This window comes from Simochromis diagramma, unplaced genomic scaffold (genome assembly GCF_900408965.1).
Source record: "Simochromis diagramma unplaced genomic scaffold, fSimDia1.1 OVJJ01000516.1, whole genome shotgun sequence".
Lineage (NCBI taxonomy): Eukaryota > Metazoa > Chordata > Actinopteri > Cichliformes > Cichlidae > Simochromis > Simochromis diagramma.
The window spans coordinates 1,400,801-1,426,320 of NW_024386938.1; the positions used below are offsets into that span (position 1 = coordinate 1,400,801).

Sequence of the window (25,520 nt, forward strand, 5' to 3'; positions counted from 1 at the left end):
CAGACTCAAATAAAAATAAAGCATGCAGGAAAACCAGGAAAAAAATCATCCTTACAATAGCATGCAAAGGTATAACACAAAGCATTTCAAAAATAAAACGTTCAAGACAATAAAGAAAAGACGACAGTTCACGAATTCAGATGAAAAACTGAGCCAAGTTGCGCTCCCGCTTTTCCTGCTGTAAAAAGAGAAGTTATTCTGCTGTACCATAATACCTTCACTACATATCTCTGGGCAACAAAGCCCAGATCTCGCCACAGCGTTCCTGTGCCAGGGTTGCCACACACCGGTCGCTCACCACCGCCAAGCTTTGCCGCCACTAGACCACTGTTGAAATGTGCCGCTAAAAGATCAGCCATACCATTTCCTATCTGCGCTACCATGCAAAGGGAGCTCCAACCAGACTCACATTTCCACAACAAACTGAAAGCAGACAGAAATCACCACAGAAAACCACACTGCTAGAGGAAGACAGACGGCCTGGTAGTTACCATTTTGCACTCTCATCATAAATTTGGCACAGCGTTTAAAGTGAAAAAAAAATCTCCTGCACCAGTTTTTTTTTCTCTCTTTCCTCCCGCGCTCCCCAATGTAAAGCAAGCGCTGGTTTTGGCAGGGTGTGGAGAATTAGCAGATGAAAAAAAGAAAAGAAAAAAAAAACTTGGGGTGGGTGGGGAGGGTTATAATTTTTAAAAATTTGCAGAACACGCTGCTGAGCACAAACAGTGGGCTGAAGTTTAAAAACACACACACACACCAAAAAAGATTTTAAGGGAGTCCTGCAGTAGGACGCTAGCCAGCAGTTCTTGAGACAAAAGCCAAAAATGACACAAAAAAGGACGGACAAAAAGTTGGAGCAAAACAAATAATAAACAGGTAAAAATGTAAATGTTAGAAAAAATGACTAGAAAAAGACTTTAACAGCGAGAATAAATGTATTCGAAAAAAAGAACAAAAATTCAACAGTCCTTTGTGAGTTCCAATTTTTTTTTAAAAATCTCGGAGGAAAAAAAAATCCTTGGCAAAATCTAATTGGTGGTGGTGTCTGTTCTGATCCCGGGCCCGGCACGAGCGCGCGCATGCACACACACTCTCTCGCAAACACACACACAGATGGGGGGGCCAGGGAGAGCAGAGCACAGAATAGGGAGGAAAAAAAACAGAGAGCCGAATCAATGTTGGATGAGCGCATACGACCGCTGGCAAAGCCGAGTGCTGCTTCTTTTTTCCCCTTTTCTCTCCAACTCTCTCTCTTTCTCTTTCTCGCTCGCCGTCTCTCGTCCTCTCCGCGTTCTTTCCCTAACCATTGCTTGAGCCTTTGCCAACACGAGTAGGGCCCACCTATTTGGCAACAAGATGCCTGTAGCCCAGCCAATGCGTTAGCTTCAAGAGCTGAAAGGGAGGGAAAAGAGAAAGAGGAGAGAGGGTGGGAAGGGGGGAGGGAGGGGAGGAGAAGGGAGGGGGGGGGGTAGTGGCAATGAGAGGGAGAGAGAGTGAGAGAGAAGAGGGGGTGGGGGGAGCAGGTGGGAGTGTAAGGGAGCGCGCAGCCATGTCCGACGCTGCACAATCTGCCAAATCGACAAGTTCCTCTCTGACACGGAGGCAAAGTTCAGGGGAGCAAGCCTTCTCCTGCACCAATCCCCACAGCCCTCAGCCTGCCTCCATCTTTACTATGGCCGCCACTGCTTCGTCTCCCTCTCACCCCACCGCCCTCACCTCCTCTGTGTCTCCCGCTCCCTCTCTCTGCCCCTTTCTCTGCTCGCATAATGCCACCTTGGCAGAGGATGGCAAAGCGAGAGAGAGGACACACAGCTTCAGAATCCCTCCAGACCCCACCACCGGCAGCTGCTCATGGGTTTACCACAGCAAACAAAGAGGGAGAAACAAACCCGGGCAGCCACACTCCTCCTCTCGCTGCACACTCGCAAAATGAATGACGAGATGATTTAGAGGCACAGATACAGAAATTGTTACAGAATTTAAAGGGGTGGGTGGGGTGTGGGGGTGAAGGCAGGAGAGGAACCAGAATTTGCCTCAGCTGTTTTTGTTTGTTTTCTGTTTTTAAGCAGCACAGCTAGCATGAGGACGAAATCCCAGAGCCCGAATCGGCTCAGTACGTATCCCCAAACACCCCCCGCCCTGGGAGGTTTCTGCAGTTCGGTATCGGAGCGGAGATGACTGCCGTGTTGCTTCATCGTAAAGCACGTCGTTCAGGGCTACATCTGCTTGGCAGGCAGCTTGAGTGAAGGTGGTGGTGCTGAATCACTGATCAGTGCAATAAACCTGAAACATAGCATCAGGAGACCTGCACCACAATCAGATGGAGTCAGCAAGGACGAAGAATGCATGTAGAGTTGAAAATATCTGCTGATAAATTCATGGGAAATTATCTGGAAACGGCCACCTTGAAGCAAAACTGCCAAACACTTTCGGGTCTAAGCTTTGCAAAAAAAATTGGGGTATTGATACATTTATCACAAATGATATTAAACTAACATTAGACAAGCTTTCGGCATCTAACAGACTAAATGGAAATAAATGGAAATAATCACTAGTTTCAGCTCTGAACGAGTGTCAGTCAGGGCTGCACCTGCTCAGCAGACAGATAGTGGGAAGGTGCAAGTGCTGCTGAATCACAGACCAAGAGCAGAGGATCAGGACTCCAGATCTCATGCAATAAAATGACGCCACATTCAGATGGAGTCAAAAATGTAAAGAACAAGAACTAAAAAATGCCTGGGTTCTTCTATTTAATATTAGGAACTGGATGGTTTCCTTTGTCATATATGACTGAAATGAGCAATTCTCAGTGTGTAAGGTTGGGAAGCACAAGCAGTATAAATTCAAGTATTTCTAATGGTCATTTTTTGACAGTTTCTGGCTTTAACAGACAAAATCAAACGGAAACAATTGATAGTTGCAGCTTTAAATGGGTGCCTTCAGCAATTATTTAAATTGATATATTCCTCTGTTACATGGCAAACATTGAAGAAAAGACCACAGTTAGTCAACTTTAAGTTCTAGCAAGTCTTTAAATGATGATTTCATGAGAAGAGGCCCGCAGACTGTCAAAGGTCATACAATCGCACCATTCTGTCAAGGCTGAACATCCTCCACACAGCAATGCATTTCAGCTCCATCACCAGAGCCCGTAATGAAACACTGACGCTCACCCATCATCTGCTAACACAGCGAAGGACGGCACACCTCCACATTTATCTCCAATCAGCCAAAAGTTTGATATATCGCTGGATAACGTAACAAAAGAACCTCACCGTGGAGTATGACTGTGTTTGGCATCACAGTCAAGATATATTTGCATCCATCACCACCTGCACAAACTTAGTGTAGCAGGAGGAGATAACTGACACTTGAATGTATTTTCCAGTGTGTCTGCTTTTCAGTGGGAATTAAGGTTTTCTGGGTGACCTTGCCAAAATGCAAATAAACCACCATTCAAATGTCAGTGAAATTTGACTACAAGGAGTTTTAAGTCATTTTGTCTTCGCCATGCTGTTTGCCTTTCACTTGCTGAAGAAGTAGAAGAAAAAAAACATATTTATTTTTCAGGAAGAAAACTGCACAATTTTCTAAAGTCCCAGATTTTGAAAGGGGGGGGCAACCCCGTGCTTTCCATTTGCATGTCTGCACTATCTGCTGCTCCACACTACGCCTATATTGTGTAATCTTCATGTTGCTGTGTTGGAAGAACCTATATGGTTATTTAGGTCTATCGAAGCGGCATAAACCCATCATGGAAAGTGTCTCAGGGTTAATCTTCTTACCCGGAAATTAAATTAGGGCCACATGCGCGTGGCCTTTAACTTTAATTATTAGCCTATTATCAATTAGCAGTCGGAGGTGACGGGGTTTACTCAGTGATATTATTATTATTACTTTATTTATTAATTATTGTTAATAATAATAATTAAAAAAAAATAGGAATACGAAATACATGCTCTGCTTCAAACGTACCAGTTTGCGTCGTTTCACCTCACCTAACCGTCCCCTTAAAAGACCCCGGGAAAAAACCGCTGCTGTGACCAAACAAATGCCTGTTAAAGGGACAAACTATCCCACGGCGAGTTTCATAAACACACCGATATCCACCCAGTAAACGGCACGGCTTATTTTCTAACCACCGTTTTCTCTGGCTCAAAACCACCCAGGCCCCAATAATAAGAGCCAAAACAATTAAAGCTGCGCCATCACTTTCTTCTTCTTCTGCTACCACTTATTTTTTCTTCTTCTTCTGCTACCACTTATTTTTTCTTCTTCTTCCACTTATTTTTTCTTCTTCTCTGCCATAAAAGGGAACTTAAAATACAAATGTTTAAATAAATAAATAAAACAGTGCCGATATCGTTGACGGACCCTGGCAGGAAAAAACATGTAAATTAAAAAAAAATAGAAAATCTGGAGACGGCCTGGCACATCCCCCGCAAGCTACACATTTGTGCTACACCGTTACTGAAACCCCGACGTCAATTAATACCGAGAGAGGAGACCCTGAAACACCCAGATATGTATTTCAAATGTAGCCTGTCAAGCAGATGCAGTGCCAGCACGGCTCTGAATGACCCGGGACGCGGTTCAGCATATGGAATTCAGTTCAGGTTTCGCGACATTAACGCATTTCCCCCTTAAATCTTTAAATTTGCTTTTTTCCCTCCCCCAGTTATCGTATATAAAAATAAACACTTGGCCCACTCCGAGTCGATAACCCCAAATTAAAGCAATTTGTATTTATAAATCAGAGATCACAGTTTCAATCGCAAAGGTTTCGGCTTTTTATTCAAACTGAAATAAAAAAAAATTAAAAATAGTCAAATCGTCCACATAAAAGCCACAGCTGAACGCTGCCTATGACAAGACAAAAGAAATGATTTTTTAAGTCCTTTATTTTTCCAATTCTCCGCACGTCTGACAGAGACTGAGAGGAGTTGGCTGCCAACTTCAGATTAACTCTTTCAGCAAGGACAGAAAAGGCTCTTAACTGTGAAAAACATCCCAGAGTTGGATTCATTAGTGCTCCTTTGCATTTTAAGCTCCGTTTGAATAAACAATGGAGGAGTCCATCATTTTAAGATAATTGATATCTTATTATATTTTTTTCATTCATTAATAATTAAAACATTATTGACAAAAACATACTAAATATAATATCACTATTCTATTTAATTTAGTCGAATCTAATCTAAAACTAAATTAGTTTTGCTTTTTTTGCTTTTTGGCATTTTTCAGTCACCGTCAGCACCTCAGTACATAATTTCTGAGTATTTGTATCTTTGTATGTGGTTGCCATAAAAAAAGGATAAATCAAGACTCAATCAACCAAGAAGCTGAAGGCCGTCTCGCGTATTCACAATTCTTTTTTTCCTGTCCTTAAACAAAAACAGGTTGAATGCATGCAATTAAAAGTAACACGGCGATTAGAAGTGTCAGTTTGCGATTTTAGCCATCCAACTTTTCCAAAAAATGATGGCGGTGAAAGTGAGCTTTTGCTCTAAAGTCCAGATCCTACAGCCAAATAATCAAAACTCTGGCACAATGAAATGCTTTTCTTTTTTTCTTTTCTTTTGCATTTTTTTTTTGTTATGATAAATCTCTGGCTTGAATTTTGTTTAACAAACAAAAGTGTTTGCCATGCCCAGAATACGACAATGACTTGTCTACATCAGGTAACTTTCACATAAGACCCACAAAACCCATGATAGTAAAACTCTTTCTGAACCCAGCAGCAGGTCCTCCCATCATGTGGCACCTGACCTCGCGGAGGCCTCACTGCATCTCATTAGGCCAATTAAGCCAGTAGTGTGCACAACCCGAGGGCCTTCCAGCTGCCTGGCCCCTTCATTAAGGGGAAGCTCTGGGCTGGTGGGGCTCGGCTGCATCCTCTCCTGACCACCTGAGTGTCCCTGACCCGGACGAAGCCTGACACCGGTTCCCCCACTGACCCCTGGCTGACAGAGAGCCAGGGTGTGAGGAAGGTGTTGGAGGAGAAAAGGGTTAGGAGGGACGCAGAGGAGATTCAGTCATTTATTTTAGAGTGCAAAAATGTTAGAGGCCTGTGAGAGTGAGGATGAGGCAGTCAGGTGTACATTTCGAGAAGGAGGAAAGCACTTGGAGTATTCTAGCTGCATTTTAAAATTTCACAGATTGGTGCTAAAGTGTGAAGAAACTGTTTCCCCTGATGCCACAAAGTATGCCATCCTTTGGTTGATGGTCTATACTGTAATGAATCCACTGCATGACCCTCTGCTGTTATCATCCACGGTAATCATTCCTGGCTCAGGAATTAAAAGGGGGGGGGGGGGGGGGGTATCTCGGAGCACCCTTTACTCTGTTTCTTTAGCAAGCGAGTGATGCGTAGAGATCCATGGAGCTCACGCCGTGCATTGGTTGCACTTATCTGAGTTTACAAACCAGCACGTTACTATGTGTGAAAAATCTGCAAGCAATTTGTGGTGGCTGCGTGCTAACGTGCCCGGGGTGGGGCGGGGTGAGGTGGAAGAGGGGCTGAAGAGAAGAAGAGGCACGCACGGCACATTCCAGTCCCCACAAAGAGCCGCTCCGCTCACCCGGATTGCACTCCAAAATGGTCCTGGGCCCTTTGGAGCGTTGGCGTTAACACGAACACTCAACTTTTTAAGTGAAACTGCGCAGCGCAGACTGAATGTGAATACACACGAAGAGCACAACTAAACACACCTCATCTGTAAGTGTTGAAGCTGATGACTTGAGGCTATTTTGTTTTGAGGATTCTCAGCAGAGAGTTTATAAAACAATATTTGTTCCCGCTCGAGGTGGTATAACACAAGTAGAGGCGTGCAGATGTACTTGGATGAAGACGTCAGTATCGCTGAGCGAGGACAGAGGAGTGGGGTAATGCACTCCGATCTGCAACATACGTGCATGTCGCATCGGCCTGCTCGGTAACATGTGGATTGTGGCGATGTCACACTCTGGACTCACCTTTGAAACCATGACATCTCTGCAGCCTGGAGCTCCAGGCATGCATTAATGCACATGCAATCGCATGCTCCAAAACCCTTTCCCCTGCCTAGAAAGAATGCTGGATGAAGAAACCGCCCTGCATCTCACTAACACGTGTGCGTGAGTGACTAACCATGCCGGGACAGGCCGACTCAGCACCACCACTACAGCCATGACTGAGTGTTTTCTCACTGTGCGAGCCAACAGACTACTGCTGCTCACACTGCAGCCAGTGACGGTGATACTACTGACCAGACTAAGACATTATGCCTTCTTTTTGTTGTTTTTGCCTCACCTCTTGTTAAAAAAAAGAGAAAAAAAAAACACCACCAACTAATTCTCACAATTTCCCCAAGATCCAAATAAAAAAGCTGCCAAAGTGGCTGGTAGTGGAGACAAACTTACAAACCACAGCCAGCTTTTAGCAGCATTTGGCTGGTGGCGAGTGTTAATTTCCTACCCTGGTAAAAACCAGCTCAGTAATCGGTAAACACGTAGTGCCTGGCCTGCAACAAAGAAATGCATTTAGCAAATTCATTCTCTTTGATCCCACATTCCTATTTTGGTTTGATGGAAAGTGATACATTTTTGATGAGCAGGCTAGAAGTGAGATATCATGTCATTTGAACAGTCTATAAGCAGCCAGGCGCTCGTAGCCATCGCCATACACCACATTTATCTTTGATCTAGACAGTCTGGTTGACACACATCACAGAGAATTACAAGCAGACCGATTTATCAATAGGCTTAAAGCGGAGGGATGTTACACCATAACCCCTCTCATGAAAAGATCCCTTTTAGTATTTGGAATTAAAATTTCAACACTGCCCGAAATGAAAAGGATCTTCAGGTTCATGTGTTAACTTGCCGCTTAGCAAAGCTGTAGGGCTTTACTCCTCTTTTCAAAGACATGAGTGTGAAATGCCAAAGTCAGCCTTTCACACACTGCTGGGAGAAGAAAGTGAGCTGAAACAACACGATTGTGTTTTCAAACCGAGGCTCCGCTGTTTGTTGCCCGTTTGAAGGTAAACTCGTCGCGCTCTCGCACCGGAGGAGAATTTAAACATCATCTGAATTTTCTGAAGACGACACCACAATTTCTGGTGTTTGCGATGTTCGGAAAATGCTCCTCTAAAGTTTGGAGTCCCGCCCTCCCTGCACCAGGTGCACAATGTTTGGGTTCGCGTGGATTTACAAGCATGCACAAGGGCTGATTACGCCTTCGGCTGGTGTCAGATTTTTATCATGTACCATATTAGAATAGTCCATTATAATTCTGATTCTGTAAAATAACCTGCTTTCACAGCTTTGCCACCTCTAAATAGCTTTACAGGATAATTTCATAATTTTAAGTCTGCTTTAAACCAACAATGAAATAAATATATGGAACAGGATGTGAGGCCTTTAACATTTCCTTTGTTAATGGCAGCTATTAAGAGACTTTATTCCCATATTCTGTCAAATGATAGGAGAACACAGCCTCCTAAAAGCTTTATTACATAATTATAGAAAATAAATTAAAAGTCATGTAATTAAAATCTTGTTAACCTATTATCATTAATATTTACTAATTACAAGAACTCTAACTTAACTTTTACATATTGTATTATTAACGCTGAAATATACAAACAGAACTTTACCAGTGTGACCTGTAAAGGTGAAGCTGAATAAGTATTGTTGTAGTAATTACATGAACTGTATACGTGTTTATATACAGAAGTATACTGACACTGTATTATTGTTGTGGATGTGTATGAATAACTGGTCAGTGTGCAGCTAAATGCGTACTGTCTGGAAATGAAGGCTTATAATGTAAAGCTTCATTTTTACAAGTTTTTATTTGAAACAAGGGGAATTTTACTTTTTTAAAAAAAAAAACTTTCTTGTGTACCAAGAGTGTGGGAGACTCATGTCACACTGTTCTATGCAGAAACTGACTAGGATAGTAGAAGAAGTAATTGTAACTGGCTTGCTATTAAAATATGTTTATGTTTAGTAAACTTTTTATTTATATTTGGAGAACACAGAGTAAAATTACAGACAAAATTAGTTTTTTTTAATAGTGAAGAACTGTTAAATGGAGCCAGTTATTCCTCTTTGTAATCTAGTGGTGTAAAATTGTGTAAGTAACATGCAATGAAAATACAAATACCTCTAGATTTGGCCATTAGGTAACACAACACACCTCAAACAGTTACATTAAGTAATAGAAATCTATTCTAAAATATGAAACTATGTTTCCACACAAAGCACACAGTAAAAATTTATTTGTTTGAATTGTATCAATTTTTTGCTGCTTTAACACATGGATACTTTGTAAATAATGATTTTTTTAACACTATATAAATCTATGTAGTGATTGTTGAAAGCAAGTGATTACTGAGTTATTTGCATGTTGCTTACATTTTACAAAGAAATATTTTTCACAATGAAATAATATCAAGCCAGTAAATTTAGATCTTTTTTAACATAAAGACACATTCATTTGTAATTAACTATGATTTTACTTGTAAAGGGACATTTTTATTTGTCGCACGGTGCTTTTTCTTAGGCGGCGCAGCTTGTTATGGCTGTCCGTGCCACCTCACTGAAGGGATTATTCTTGTGCATCTTTCTGTCTACAAGTTCAGCGTCATGTGGAAATGCTGAGCTCTCTGCTTGTCGCACAGTGTATGTTTGGAATAATTTACCTTGCACTAAAACTTCTTAACGCTGACCATACGTCTACACTTCATACCAACATTAACTGAATTTCCTCAGATTTTTCTGACAAAATGAAAGCCAAAATTCTAGTTGACTGTCTTTGATCAAAGCGTAAATTTAAGGAAAAATCAATTTACTCACGTAGACAGTAACTTCCCATGACTAGTGCTAATTAGCTCCCACAGATGCCTAATGAAAAGGCTTATTGAGGTTTATGGTCACAGTGAGTTTGCAGGCATCACACTCTTAGCGGTCATAATGACCGCAGGCTGTGCGCGATGTGGAGAAAGCTCAGACTCTATACACATCACTTATGGAACTCAGGGATAGAAATAACATGCTTGCACTACATAGTTGTCCCTTTCACTTCATGCTGCCTTCAGATCGCCAGAACCACAGACGGCATGAAGGGAGCAGCAGTGTTGTGGCTCTGAGAAGCAGAAGGTAAGAGACGTACACATACAGACAGGCAGAAGCCGCTGCCTGCCTCTCTGCAGTTGTCTTCCGGTCTGTATTTATCTTCGAAATCACATCTGAATATGGCATCGAGTTAAATCAACACTGTCGTTAACCTTAGCGGGAGGCTTGCGGATAAAGAGCAGAGGCTTGATAAAACAGACAGGTCAGAAACTTTCCCAAACTGCCTGATGATTGCACACAATCTAAACTCTGAGACATATGTGGACTGACAATCGCCGAACAGGCCAAGACAGAAAAACTCCCTCCTGAATAAAGGCTCCAGGAAAGTAAAGCCCACTACTAATGCAGTGTTGAACGCTTTGCAATCAGACAAATAAAGGGGCAATCTAGCACACAATCAAACCAGAGATTTAGCCTGCTCTCCTGCCAACAGCTAGGGACCTCCTCTTTCTGAACAAGGGATGCACTATTGACTACAACCCCCCTTCTCTTTCTCTCTCTCTCTCTCTCCAGTCTTCCCTCTCTGCCAGTCTGAAAGGCGTGATGCCAACCTTTTCCACCATTGGGCATGATGCCCTGCCCTTTATGCAAATGCTTTGCTGCCATCCCTAACTCACAACCCCCACTGTCTCACCCACCACGTCTGTGTGCACCCCCCAAAGCCTCCTGTCTATATATTCTTTATTATCTTTAACTTGTAATAATCCAAATCGCCGAGCTTGAGCCTTGACCGTAAGTTAATAATTAAACCCTGATAATCTGAGGTCCTGCATGTATGGATCCCATATGAAGAGTAAAGCTCACTGCAGAGCTTGTAGGCCTGTACTTTGCTTTGTGCCCTCTGTGGACAAAAAGCACCAACCGGGGGCGAATATTTGACAGAGGTGTGGTTGTTTGTGTCTGCACGAGCCATGATAAAGGAGGACATCTCCTGGCTTAAAGAACACAATAAATACAAAGACCAGGAGGGCAAAAGAAAAAAGAAATTAGAATGAAAGAATAGGGGATCTATTTCCAGCAATTAGTCGCCGCTTTTCGCATTGCATTTCCATTCATTAAAAGGTTAGTGGAAACGTACTCAGCGAGGGCTGTGCAGTATATCTAGCAGGGTCACACTGAAAAGATCAAGTTGGGTTCACATTTAAAAAAGAAGCAGAAAACCCATTTCAGGGTCTGCTCAGTGAACGATGAAGAAAGGGTTAAATATGTGACTGAGGAGAAGGTCAATCATGGCTGCCACTGACAGGGCAGTTTCACAAGTTGGCATAGAGGCTATATGAACCGCAAAGGTTAATAGATTAGTTGGAAAGATGCAAAGCGCTAACAGTGACTGAAAAAAGGGAGCATAAAAGGACAGCCATAGGTTTAATAAAGCGGGCTGGAGGCTGCAGGAAGAGCCCCGATCATGCTGTTAAAGCAGAGCTTCCGTTTGTGCCGTAGGGTGAGTGTCGAGAGGCGCACAAACAGGGCGCAGGGTCCACACAGGCTGGACCGATTCAAGCCCACACACACCACAGGAAAGGAGCTGGGACCTAAGACAAACACTGCATGGCCAGACACACACACATGCATCTATACACAAACATTACTGTCTCCTTATACGCCCTGAGAATACCAGGACATGCGGTCTGTTGAGCTTGTTATTCTAAGCATGCTCCAAAGACACAGTCATACAGTAAATAAAACCATTTAATTAAAAAATGCAAATATATGCTGGTCAATAGTCTACATTTTTCGTGATGCTTTTGTAAGTGTGCAGGTCTCCCCTGCAAGAGAAATCTCGATCTCAGTAAAAATTTTCCTTTTTCCATATAAACAAACAAAGACGTCTAAACCCCAACAGTCTAAACCAACAACGCAGCACCGCAACAATCTCCAAATATAAACTTAGAAGCCTTATTTCCCAAGCCTCAACACAATGGCTTTTCTAATCTTCCTGAGAGAGAAGCGACAAATAAACAAAACCCAAACAGGTTGGTTGAGGGAGAATTAAGGTTTTAACACCCTTTCCTTTTCTTAGCGAATGCCACTACACACACACACCAACACAAATGCCCATTTTCCTTCTCGCTATCCGGACTTCCTTGTCTGAAGCTGCTGTAATAAAGTTTTAAAGAAGCCTAATGTGGTGCCAATGCAGTGATGAAAGACGAGCGATTAGGGAGGGTGAGAAAGACAAAACAAAGGATAGATGTGGAACAAGAAAAGCGAGGTTTGTGCCAATATTTAAGGTTACTTCCCACAAATGACTCTGACAACAAACACCGATGAACGCACCATCAATATAATGAAGCTAAGCTTCTTTCTGTGTTTGACAAGGGTGTAATAACCTAAACAAAGCTGTGAGGGACAGTTTATATACAGATACTACATATGATATTGTGGTATTACACAGCTGGAATAATATAAATATGGGCTGTAGAAAAACCTCTACATTAATAAACATTAAAAAGGTAATATCTCAGCTATTTCTTTTAGATATATAGTCCTCAATATATATCAAGTGTCTAATGAACTGACAACTTGTGTTTGGGTGTATAAGGTATATCTGCAAACTGTTTTAAATGTCAACATGTTACATGGTATAAAGGTGCATCCTTCACACTTCAGATTGTATCGTGCAAAAGTAGCTTTCTGGATTTTAGCATGAAAAGAAAAATCAGCACTGATATAAAAACACGGTTTGACTTTGTGTTTGTGGGATTTTCTTTTTCATATTACTGTCTTATATGGTTATGTGTTGGGATCTTAGCTGGTTTTAGTCATTTCTATAACTGAGAGCATTTCAAAGTAAACCACTGGACTTCTCCTGTTTGACATTGGGTCAAAGCTGCATCATTAATATATAAACAACATTTCCTGCTAATGCATTTTTCATTGGCTAGGTTAGGATGGTCAGCGATGGCCCTAACCCTGTTTTAGAGAATAGCAAAAACAAAAAAATATCAAAATGTAATTTTTTATGCAAGTCAGTTACAATTATTATTATTATTTTTTCTTTGATTCCCAACACTCATGGGAACAAATTAAGAGAAAAAAACATGTTCTGATATGGTTAGGGTCACCTTACACCTCGCAGGGCTAACACAAAGCTCATATCATGACATGAATGTTACATGCAAATTCTTTATTATCAGAATGATGTAATTAACTGTTACAACGACACAAAAAAAACACATATCAAAAGAAATATCGGGGCGTATTAGTGAACCATTAGCTTCTTTCAGGCTGAATCCAATCGCCGTGAAAAATAGAAAGTGTTTGTGTGAGCCTGTGCATGTGTGGCTGACGGAGGGAGGGAAATGAATGAGGCCTTTTCTTACAGCAGGGCCCAGATCAGAGCTCCTAACTATGGGATTTGGTGCTGTTGCCTTTCTCCCCCTGGAGAGAGTAATTAGGTTAGTGAGGACAACTGCCGCATTGTTTTAACAGAGAAGGGATTGTGCAGGCCAAAGTCCCACCAGCAGCATGCTTCCCTCACAACAAAAATGCCAAATGGATTCTGCGGCGCTCCACGCACATATATACACAGCAGAACTTTTTTTGGGGGGGCTTCCTGCGTTAAGTTTTGTATTTTTATGCGGCGCAGGCTTTTAGAGCCGTGTGTATACGATGAAATGTCAAATACGGTCCAGCAGTGTCAAATATCCTCTCCTGTTGTTGCACTTGTGGCATTCGGGACTCTTTAGAGTAACTGTGTCTACTCTCTCCTGTATCCAGAGGCTTGGCAACACAAAGCACTCCTAACTAGTATAATATGGTTATGATGCATTTGCATTCCTTCCAATCCCCTAGGAAACACAATACGCCTGTATCGTCTGTTTTAATCACGGTCTGCTTCCAAGGAAAGTAAAAGGAGAATACAAACAGCCACAGCTATAAAGAGGCTTTCTCAAATATACTTCAAGTCTGTTTAAATACATCCTCCGCTGATTGATAGAGAGTAAATCAAACAAATCATGCTGGTAGAAAAAAAATAAAAGGATATGGAATGCTCCCCAGTCTACTGTATTTACAATACACAGACTATGGCCTCTTTCATTCGCGCCCGTTTCCCCCTCTTTTCTCTTTGTGCTGAATTTCTTTCTATAATCTTTCTAAAATGAAAATAGCTCTGCTGTTGTTATACTCCTCTATACTATTCTCAAGACCATCAGCTCTTCCAAGACAGAAGAAAAAAAAAGGCGCCATAATATGCACCTCTGCATCCCCGCCCACACCATCCCTATTCACTTTCATCATAAATCTCCACAGCCTGGCGGCAATATACAGTCAATTTGTGGTCCCCATATGAGACCTAACTCTGGCTTGATATATTTGTGTTCAGGTGTGCAGATGGAAGTGGGGGGAAAAAATAACACCAATGATATAAAATGTGTTTGTGAACTGATACACGAGTCCAGCAGACCGGTCTATAAGGCCTGTGAGAGTCTTTCCTCCACCGCAGCTTTCCACAGGTGGCGGTGATGATTGCACTTTATTCCAGATGATGACTGTAATGAGGCCGGCTTTAAGTTTCACTGGGCTTTGCAGAGGGACTGACAGAAGCTTGACACGTTAGACAGCCCAATGCTATCAGGACATTTCGCTCCTTGTCCCCTCCACACACGCTACTGTTTCTCCAAACGCCTCCTTTAGAGATAATACCTAGACCAGAGTGACGTCTTAATAAAGGGAAGGCAGTGGGATGAATGCACCATGGAAGCGAATTCACAAGCTGTCATGATGAGAGTTAGACGAGCGGGGAACGTCCGTGAACTCGCAGAGTAAAGTTAAATCTGGCCCATCTGTGTTTTATATTTTAGCAGTGACATGAAATCCTCATCCTGCGCTGAATTTTCCAGTCAAATATACAACTTTCCATGTAACACACACTAATCCTGAAGCTATTTCTCTGAGCCTAAACAGAGCAGAAAGTTTATATCTGAATTCCCTCCCAGAGTATGCTGCAGCTGGAGTAGGGATGGTAGTTACTGGCTCCCTGAGCCAAAAGTAGAAGCCGCAGAGTTGTGTTTGAATCTAACCCTGAGCCCTCCTTGGCCTCGGACTCCTCTACTCAACTTTACTCTACCCCTCACTTATTTCAACAAGGCTCTATTTGACTCTACTGTACTCGACTCCACTGTCAAGGGGGTCTGAAACAGCCTTGGGCCTGCAGCGCCGGCCAGCAAACGCAAGTTACAAGAAGCATAGAGCGTGCACTCATACCCGACACATACACAGACACTTCCACACAAACAGAGTCAGTTAATAACACACAAACTCCCGCCCTCCAGCTCTGTTTGCTCACAGCTGCCAGGCCTCCTCAGAGTTCATCTGAGGTAAAGATATGTTATATTATGCAACCGGGTATAGATTTTCCACCCTTGGCCCCAAGCCAACTTCCTGCTCTGAAGAGCAAGCTCTAGCGCTTTGTTCCCCAGGGTGACAGCTATTCCTTGCTGGACGGGGTGGCCGAATTAGATACACAGACAAAAAGAGAGGGAAGGTAGCAGGAAGACACGAAGGGGAGCGAGTGAGTAAGAAAGAAAGCAAGAAAAGGAAAAGAAAGAAAGAAAGTAGCCCCAGATATTTTCTGCAGCTTTTTGTCTATATCTTAAAATGCTCATTCCCCCTTCTACACTGTCTTTTCCCCGCCTCTTGAAATCAGGTCACAACTGTTTTCATTACTGTTTGACTTGCGGGTTCATAAGCCTCCAAGCGTCAACGTTCCTCCACCCACCCCCAAGACAGGAAAAGATTTTCCCTCCAACATTAACCCAATAAATGCCTTGTAAGCCCAGTCACAATCTTTAAGCCATGTTCCTGGAAGAGAAAAAAGTACATCTGAAATGTTGATGTAACGTTAAAGCCCGGGACATAATCAGTGTTGGGCTCGCAGTCTAAGGAGTTACACTCCTGCATGGTCTATGGATCAGCATAGCCAGCCCTCGATCACTTCCCTCCCTACAGCATGAGGTAATGCGGTGTGATTGTAAAAGAAAGCCTCGGGAAATATGAGGTAAAATCAACGAGCCAATCAGCGCCCCATTATCCCTCCTCTACTCAAAGGGGAACTAAAGAAGTGGTGAAAAGATGATTAATGCCATGACATCATAACCACGTGATGTCATTCCATCCCAGACACCGCCACCGCTTCCTAATTAACTGTGGCCTGATGAAGTCTTTGTATCCAAATTATCCAAATTATTATTACCTCTCCAGGCTCTACCAGGTGTGCAGAGATGTCTCTTTAGCCTAGTGATACAAGGATGGGTAGAACACACACACACTGAAGATTAACAGCGAAAAAAAAACAACTTCCCATATATATGGTAGAGTGCTCCAGGGGGTGTTTCTGCCATTGCCAGAAGGTACGTGGAAAGAATTTAGAAACGCTCAATTAATTTGAAGCAATAGAAATGCTGTTTATATCAATTTACTGAGTTAGCTGTGACTATGTGTGACTCTTGACAATGCATAAGAGCAATGGGTGTGAGAGAGAATTTTAAACAATTAGTTAAACGTAATGAACACTTAACCTTTAGCTAAAATAATGTGTAGAGGGTTGAAACAGAAAACTAAAAATTATTTACAAATATTTTTAAATAGCTTAACATGAAAAAAATAGCAGTTGTAATGGGTAAATATTCAGGTGTAGCGACAGACAGTTCAGTTAACTGAACGTTGTCGCTAAAGGAGCTAAAACTGTTAGCTTAAAGCAACTGGTAACTGAGTGACATCTGAATACGGGTTTTTAATATTTCATATGTTAATGTTAATAAAGTCTTTTCAATGTTCGATTCTCCAGACCAAAACTCTTTGATATTTTATTTAGTAGCAGTAAACAACAATTAGCTAAAACCATTAGAAAAATGACAGGACTTGTTAGCTAAAGCGTATAGCTAGCCAAAAATAAACTGGATAAATTAGCCAAAAAAGATGGATTATGACTGATATTTTGCTTCTTTATCAAAATTAAAGCAGTAACATCCCCTTTTATAAAATCAGCAGTATTAAATGCATTTCTAAATAAACATGTCTAGGCCGGGGGGAGGTGTCATTAAAAGGGTACTGGAGTTCATTTCACAGGACTGTGTGACTACTTTTAAATACTGTGGTTAATTAAATACAGTAAATGGTCTACTGCAACAACAGAGTCGTGATCGGTGTGATTTTTTTTCTGAAAGAATGCACACCTGTGTCTTGTGTAATTAAGTATGTGCAGGTGCTTCAGGCTTGAAGCCCAGCAAAACATAGCGTATATAGCCAACATTAGGACTGAATTTGCAGCAATGCTGTACTGTACGTGTAGACGTTTGTTTCTGAACAAGCAGAAGCCTTTGTGGCTTTTATCTTATTTACAAGATGATAACGCATAAGTGTGTGCCACATTTGTATGAAAGCCTTCATCTGCCAGCTTCATTTATTTCTTTAGTTTTTGAATATTAGTGTCTGAGAGACTGGGTGAGATAGAAAGTCAGCCTGTGGAAGTCTGTGAAGAGAGACTGCAGTCAGACACGGCGGGGGAGAACGGTGCTCAGATTTCATCCAGATTAATCTGGAAGCTTTGTAATGAGGGGTCTACTGTATATATTTAGCCAGAGCAGTGAGATGTAGGTCAGACAGACAGGCAGGACAGGCCAAACAACATGCCCAGATTGCCCACACTGAAGTGACCTTGAGTGGGCTGTCAATGATCCGCAAAACAAATCTCTATCTATTCCTGTTGACTTGTGACAGACTGATGCAGCGGCTGTTTCGCCCCACTCGCGGGTTTTGGCCTTTAGTTTCTATTTTGTGGGGCACAAAAGAACTTCAATATCACTCGGCTTGTCTTTTCACGGAAATGCTGTTGATTAAAAAGAAAGAGCAGAGAATGAATTACTGTCAACGTTCGCGCCGTGTGTTGATACTGGCAGTCGTTCAAATTTACTCAACACAAGAACAAAGCACGCTTAGAAACGTTTCTGAGTCGGCCGTCGGTGGCTCTAAACACGAGACAAAACTAACTAAACACTGAGAAATGTACAACATTTTTCATTTCACAATCTGCATCACGACTTTATTGACTAAAACCTTTTATAGCAGTGACAGTTTTGTCTACTGGATTTCTTTTGTTGCTTCGACATAAACATGTCACGCACTGTTGTCAAATTGATATGCAATTATGAATTAACAACTGAGCGATAGCAACCAATAAATACACTAAAGCTGCTATGCAAATTAAAATTATGCCTCAGTTCTTCATGAGAGTTCAGATCTTGAACCTTTTCAAGCCGTTAGAGGTCCAAGGTCCATCTGCTCGTCCTGAGGCCAAAACAGAGTTGCGCTGCATATTGGGTTTTATTGGAATAAAGAGGTTGGCTCTGCTGAATATTTTCCTCACATCAAGTAAAATTTTAATCAAATGCTTGACAATTTAATTAGCACTCTGTTTTTGCAATTTTTTTGCCCTCCCCCCATAATGGATTTCAGTCTAATAAGACAAAAAATAAGCTTTTTTTAAATAGAGACCACCGACCGTGGCTCAGAGGGTTGGGAAGCACATCTGTAACCGGAAGGTCGCCGGTTCGATCCCCGGGCTTTCTGTCCTGGTCGTTGTGTCCTTGGGCAAGACACTTTACCCTACCGCCTACTGGTGATGGCCAGAGGGGCCGATGGCGCGTTATGGCAGCCTCGCTTCTGTCAGTCTGTCCCAGGGCAGCTGTGGCTACAACCATAGCTGCCTCCACCAGTGAGTGAATGTGAGAGTGAATGAATAGTGGCATTGTAAAGTGCTTTGGGTGCCTTGAAAAGCGCTATATAAATGCAATCTATTATTATTTCTTTTACTGAAAAATCTGTCAAAGGTGGCAAGGATGTTTCAAAACCTAAACTAAAGTACCGCATTCATCTTTGAAATATTGATTCTACCAATGACTGAAACAGGTAGAGACAGCCATCTATCATCACAAGCAACATGTTCTACTTTTGGCACAATATGCATCCCTAAGTGTACAACACCGCAGCTCGAATGGATGCTAATTCTGGGTTAATATGCAACTCAATGGAGTAAGGGTTACTGATAATCCTGGTTGGGGGATATTTGGTGTTTGCTACTTTTCCAATTCAAAGATTTTAAATTCGTAGCGCACCGACGATCCAGTTGGGCCAATCTACAGCTCAGGACGAGGACAATGAGATGAACTTGAGGAATTATGTGAATGATGCATTTGTGTAAACTTAACCTGCCACACCCCTATCAAACAGACATTTTTGGCTTTTACAGACACACACACACGCGTGCGCACACACATGCACGTGTGTGCCACCACAAACACCTTTCCCTCAACTGCCTGTTGTTCCAAACATCCGCATAATGGCAGCACTCTTATGTAGATTTATGACTCAAAATCAAGGGAAAGAACACGCTGTACCGATGTGTTAAGCTATGACAAAGCTCTTAGATATTCACCAATGCATGTCAGCTTTGAGCTCTCGGTTCATATTCTGGTAAAGGAACACTTTGTCTCGGTGGTTTTCCCTTTTCCCTTTTCTCTGCTCACATTGTACACTAAGTATTTTGTGTTCCTCTGTATATTCTAGCTCAATTATGTAATTTAGCACCCGTGTGTGTGTGTGTTCAGTAGCCATGGCAACGGCACAACATATCGGCGACCACAGAACCGCACTGGGGCCGCCGGCACTGCCAGGGTTGTGCCAGAGACTAATCCATGCCAGAGGTGACATGAGCGAAGGAAAAGTGAGGCGGGTGGAGACAACATGACACACACATGCAAAAATCACACAAACATACACACGCATACAGACATGTGTGCACACAGACACACCAGCATATTCCTCGCCCCTCTCACTCCTCGCCTTCCTTTTAAAACACAAGCGCACACACTGGATATCCTCCCATTCTTCTTGGCTGGAGCCTCCCATGGCAATAGCAGTAGGAATCCATTCTCCACGGATGCTGGGACAGCTGTGCTGATATTGAATGAGACGCAGTTGGTTCTGCCTCTCTCTGCATGCAGCTCGAGATAAAAACTACATGCTACTTAATTCAAATCTATATTCCCTGCTGCCAAAAATGCACCCGACTCATCTTGTCTTTGTCTCTGCCACCACAGAGAGCTCTGATTTTCTTTGCAAAAAAAAAAAAAAAAAACGACAGTAAATGTCTGCATGCTGACGCACGGTGGCCCTCAATCACATTTCTGACTGACAATAATCACAGAAACCTTCATAAACCTCTAAGTCATGCGCTTTCAATGCAAATATTCCATGTCACGCTAAAAAGCCCTCATTTGGAGTTTTACAATGTCTTATCAGAGTGACCTGCTTGTTTGAGGCCTGAGGTGATATTTGTGTGTGTGTGTGTGTGTGTGTGTGTGTGTGTGTGTGTGTGTGTGTGTGTGTGTGTGTGTGTGTAATATTTAGCCTTTTAGCGGTTGTGGGTTTTCAGGCGGATGGGCCTGTAACTGACTGTGTGTTATAAATGGAACACAGTGTCCCAGGCAGTCTGACATTATGACCTCCTGGTATCCCATGAAGAGGGGGAAAGGGTCCAGCTTTGCCTGTACAGCACAAAACAACCAGCACAGCCAGTCCAGCACTCCAGTTACACATGTGCGCACACAACCAGGAGACGAGAGAGCACAGTAGATCAGCCCTACCTGTCAATCAAACGAGCTATGAGTTCATTTTTTCTGACTGGTGGCCAGAAGCAGAGTGCTTTACTGGCCGCTGTGTCTCTTTTCCACACTTCTTCTTCTTCCTCTATAGCTTTACTGGATTACACTAGGGGTGTGTGTGTGTGTGTGTGTGTGTCTGTGTGTATAGAATCAAAGCAATTAAGCTGTTGTGAAACTGAACCTGATCACATGACAATAACATGATTTAAATATGCCCACCTGAGTAATTTAAGACCAATCCTTAACTGACTTTTAAAGGATAGGAGCAATACAGTCTGGCTGGAAAAGGGCACCCAGTGGTGACAACTCACGGGCCTAACTGGTGTAAAGACATTCAGATTGGTGTTAACCAAAACTTTCAGGTGAACAATCAGATGTCCCGCGTGGACGCTTGGTTACACGCTGTTCACTAGGTTTCTGAAAAATCCAACATTTTCCTGTTTATTCAGACCACCCTTCCATCGGATTTTAATCCTCTGAACAGCTGTTCCAACTCATTTTCCAGACCATGGGAAGAGACAGAGAGACAGCCTGGATGTGTAGGGAGTGGATGAAGTGGGTGGGGGTAGGAGAGGGGGGTGGGGGTCACCAAATTTGTGTAAACTTAAAGTTAATGCATTAAAGTCCAGATATTGATTACATTTGTTTATCAGATGTTCACATAAAATAAACAAGCTCATGTCCCTCCCACCCCCCAAGAAATACTCTGTTGTCACTGAAAACGCGTCTCTCTGATAACGCGAGATACCGATTGGCGGTGACGTAAGAAAAATATAATACATCCTCTTGGAGAAATATCGCGCTGATAGGGGAAACTGTGGCGGACAAACTAATAAGTCACGGAGCCTGACATCGTGGATCTCAGAGCAGAGGCGACTTATGGCTATTAAGAAAATAGATCCGCAGGAAAATAAAGTTCTTTAAAGTCACGGAAAACGACCTTTCCTCGCGGATTGTTACAAGTATTATTTGGAAAGTAGCGCCGATTTATAATCTGGTTTTACCGCCGCAGTCGTTTATTCATAGTGTTGGACCTGCGGGCAGTTTTTGATCATTACCCGCTGTTTTTCTTTAACTACAAATATATATAAATAAAAACGCTAACAAAATAAAAGCATATAATGTGAAAAATATTTCTTGCTAAGTGTGTGCCAAACAATATCAGCGCGCTCCTGCAATAAATCCAGCTACAGGTCAGAGTGAGAGGCCCTACGTGAGGAGGAGGAGAAGGATAAAAAAAAGTGGTTTTTGTTTTGTTTCTTTTTCCAAGATTAAAAAAAAGGAAAGGAAAAAAGAAAGAGAAGACACATACACCTAATGCTGAATAAAAAAGGGACTAAACAGGACTTACCACTAAGGCATTGTTTAGAAGGTGAGTAGGGTAATACTTTAGTGTTGAGAGGGTGTTAAGAGGCGAGGAGAGCAGGGGTCAGCGTCCAGGCGTGCAGAGGGTGGGGGAGGGAGGGGAGGGCAGAGGGAAGGAATAAGTTAAAACGTCGCACCAGTGAAAACAGTCTGAGATGACAACATTACGAGCTGCATAAATGATTTGAACACATTAAGAAAAGCATTGAATACCACCCCCATCCCCTCCTCCCCAAAACGTTTGGCTTTTTAAGATTTGTGCTGCGTCACTGTGGCCTTCTGGGAACTTAAAACTTTGGGGGAAAGCAAGAGCGAGAGAAGGAGGGGTAAAAAAGTGAAAATGCATTATGTAAAAAAAAAAAAACCAAAACCCCCCAAAACGATTAGCAACAACACGATTATGTCGACGCATAATCTGAGCAGCACTCCCAAGTATAGTTTCCAAAATCCTTTAAAAAAAGAAATGCAATGGAAGAGGCAATGCAAAAAGAACCGTAACCCAATTCTTACTAATGGAAGATTAAAATATAAATAAATATGCATTGAAAGTACATCCTGAAACGCAGTGGGAGTCACGCAGCAAACACTCCTCTCCTCTCGGGGCTCTCTCGGTAATCTGCCTCCATCACGCAGTCTCCGTCACATCCCAGCACACAGTTAATAATTCATTCGATTGTTTACATGTGTTGCCATATCCGAGGTCCAAGCTCGATTTCTTAATTATTAACAGCAATTAAATAAACAAAATGTGCCTTTCTGTCTGCAGACGGAGCTGCAAGGGAATGTGAATGTGTGTGTGTGTGTGTGTGAGAGAGAGAGAGAGAGGGAGAGAGAGGGAGAGAAAGTGCGTGTGTGTGTGTGAAAAGAGAGGAGGTTGTTTGCACGGAGAGGGAAGTTGTTTTTGCGCACACATAAGGCTACTAATTATTAAAAAATGACAAGAAATACAACATGAGCTTCTATCCCTTTTCATGCCCAGTCAAAGACATACTGTAAGTTCCCATCATGTGCACCATGTGTGCTACATTAGCCTGTATGAGCTTCTGCTGCCACTTAGTTTGAATTAGGGGGAAATTTATGTTGGTAAATAAAAGCTTCTTTTGTGTAGGGATTATCTGTGACTGTGCAATATTTTTTATGTTGCAGATAAAGTCATCTGCAGAGTTAAAAGAATATATATATATATATATATATCTATCTATATATATATATATATATATATATATATATATATATATACATAAAATTTATTCGGTACTAATACAGCTTCACCATCCAAGTCCTGAAGTCAGCACCCTAAGTAGCCTTTAATAGCTTCTTCAATAAAACGAAGAATTAAATGGGAAAATAATAAACTGTTGCCTCTCTGGGCTCTACGGGCATCATGATCGGGGAGACTAATGTTTTTAAATGGAAACCAGACATGACTTGTGCCCGCGTGGGACGAACCCAGAAACATCCCTCTCGGCCCGTCTGGTAGCAGAGTCTCATACAATGTGAGGAAAACACTTTCTTTCTTTCTTTCTTTCTTTCTTTCTTTCTTTCTTTCTTTTCTTTTTAATAAAACCACTGTAAAAATCAGGAATGAATTACACATAAAACAGCAGCCCTGGCAGTCCACTGTCAGCCGAAACCAATGAGGGATAAACAAGTTTGTCTTTATAGGAGTAAGACATCCAGCAACTGTTTAACACGGGGGAGGTCAGTGAAGGAAATACCTGCAATAACAACAACAATATAATAATAATAATAAAAAACAAACAAACAAAAAACCTTCTTGATGTTGAAATGAAAACTTGAAGAATGCCATGTCAGAACGGAGACTTTGGATTTTATTTGGCTTTGCGAAATACGCTCTGGTGAGAGAAATAATGACAGTTTAACATGGCTGAGGTTAGAAAAGATACAGATTAACTGCATGGAGAGGGAAGCTTCAAGAACAGTCTGAAATGTTACATTTATCTCCAGCCAACTGTGCCGCAAAGCAAGAAGCTGAACTCGCACCGCTTTGGAAACTGTAGTTTTAGGGAAAGATTTGGCGTGTTAGCACACGTGACGTGTCAGCTAAATTAATATGAATAAAGCTGATTTTTTTTTTTTTACTAAGAGCCAACTTAGTAAAAAAAAGTTACATGCATTACAAATAAACTGGAGGCAAAGTGCATGAAATACAATCTGCTAAAAGTAGTATGCTGATATCATTTCACTGAACGGATATAAGAGATGTGCTCTCTCTCTCTCTCTCTCTCTCTCTCTCTCTCACACACACACACACACACACACACACACACACACACACAAATACAGATTTAAATAAAGTTTAAATAGCTACTTAATCATCGCTCTGAGATATCTCCTCACACTGATCGCTTCATCAGGTCTACAATAGCAGCAAAGGAACACTGACAATTGCTCGAATTAAATATGACGTGTGCATTTTGCAGATGCAGGAAACGGCATCCCTCAATATTTCTGACCCGAAACAAAAGCAAAGTGCTAAAAAAGTGAAGTCACTACCTGGACTTTATTTCACTGAATTCCCTGCAACGCGAGGAAGCGCCACACACAGCTGTCTATACGTTCAAGGTCAGAAAGAAAAAGAAGCACGTGCAAATACGCGTTTGAAATCGATCCTGTCACGTGTTGCGTTCAAGTGAAAAAGAGACGGTATAGCAGCAGAGCAAGAAAGAAAGAAAGACTATTTCTAAAGGCGCACGCGGGACGTATACTGACCAATTATAATTACGCGCGCGCGCACACACGCGCACACACACTCCCTCTCTCTCTATTCCTCTCAAACACAAACTCTCTCTCACACACACACACACACACACACACACACACACACACACACACACACACACACACACACACACACACACACACTTCAGGCTCCAATCTCTCGTTTCTCCCGGTCTCGGTCCCACATGAAAACAGCCCTAAAGGCGGCGGTGTGCGCCCCTGCTCACACCCCTCTCACCGGCCAAAAAAAAAAAAAAACCCTCCCTGCGTTTCTCGCCACTTCAGAAAAATCTTAACAGCAGTCAAATTAAACTCCGCTCCACGTCCTGTCTATTCCACCGCTCTGCTATCTCCTCCTCTCACGGGCTCCCCTCCTTCTTTTTTGTTTAAAAAAAAGAAATACATTTCGGGAGAAGCGCCATTTTCTCTCCCAAAAAAAGAAGAAGAAGAAGAAAAAACCATGTGAGATGGAAACGCACGAGAAAAAGCTTCGTGCGACCGAGCGCGCCGCGAGACGAGCCGCCGGGAGAGCTGAGGATAAGTTTGAGTGGAAGAAAGACGCTCGACACAACCACGAAACACAGGAGGAAAGGCAGAGTGGCACCGCACTGAATGCACGTATATATAAAT

General features: G+C 42.3%; 1 protein-coding gene across 18 annotated transcripts in view; it reads right to left on the reverse strand.

The window, feature by feature from the left end:
- Positions 1–25,520, reverse strand: part of nfixb (nuclear factor I/Xb) — a 135,682-nt gene that overhangs the window by 95,147 nt on the left and 15,015 nt on the right. For 11 of the 18 annotated variants that reach the window (XM_040037330.1, XM_040037331.1, XM_040037333.1 and 8 more), the window contains one exon: positions 22,135–22,170. The exons of 4 other annotated variants lie outside the window; for them this stretch is intronic. In XM_040037330.1, the coding sequence (XP_039893264.1) occupies positions 22,135–22,170 (36 nt within the window). 3 more of the 18 variants (XM_040037343.1, XM_040037339.1, XM_040037327.1) reach the window with 3 other exon arrangements.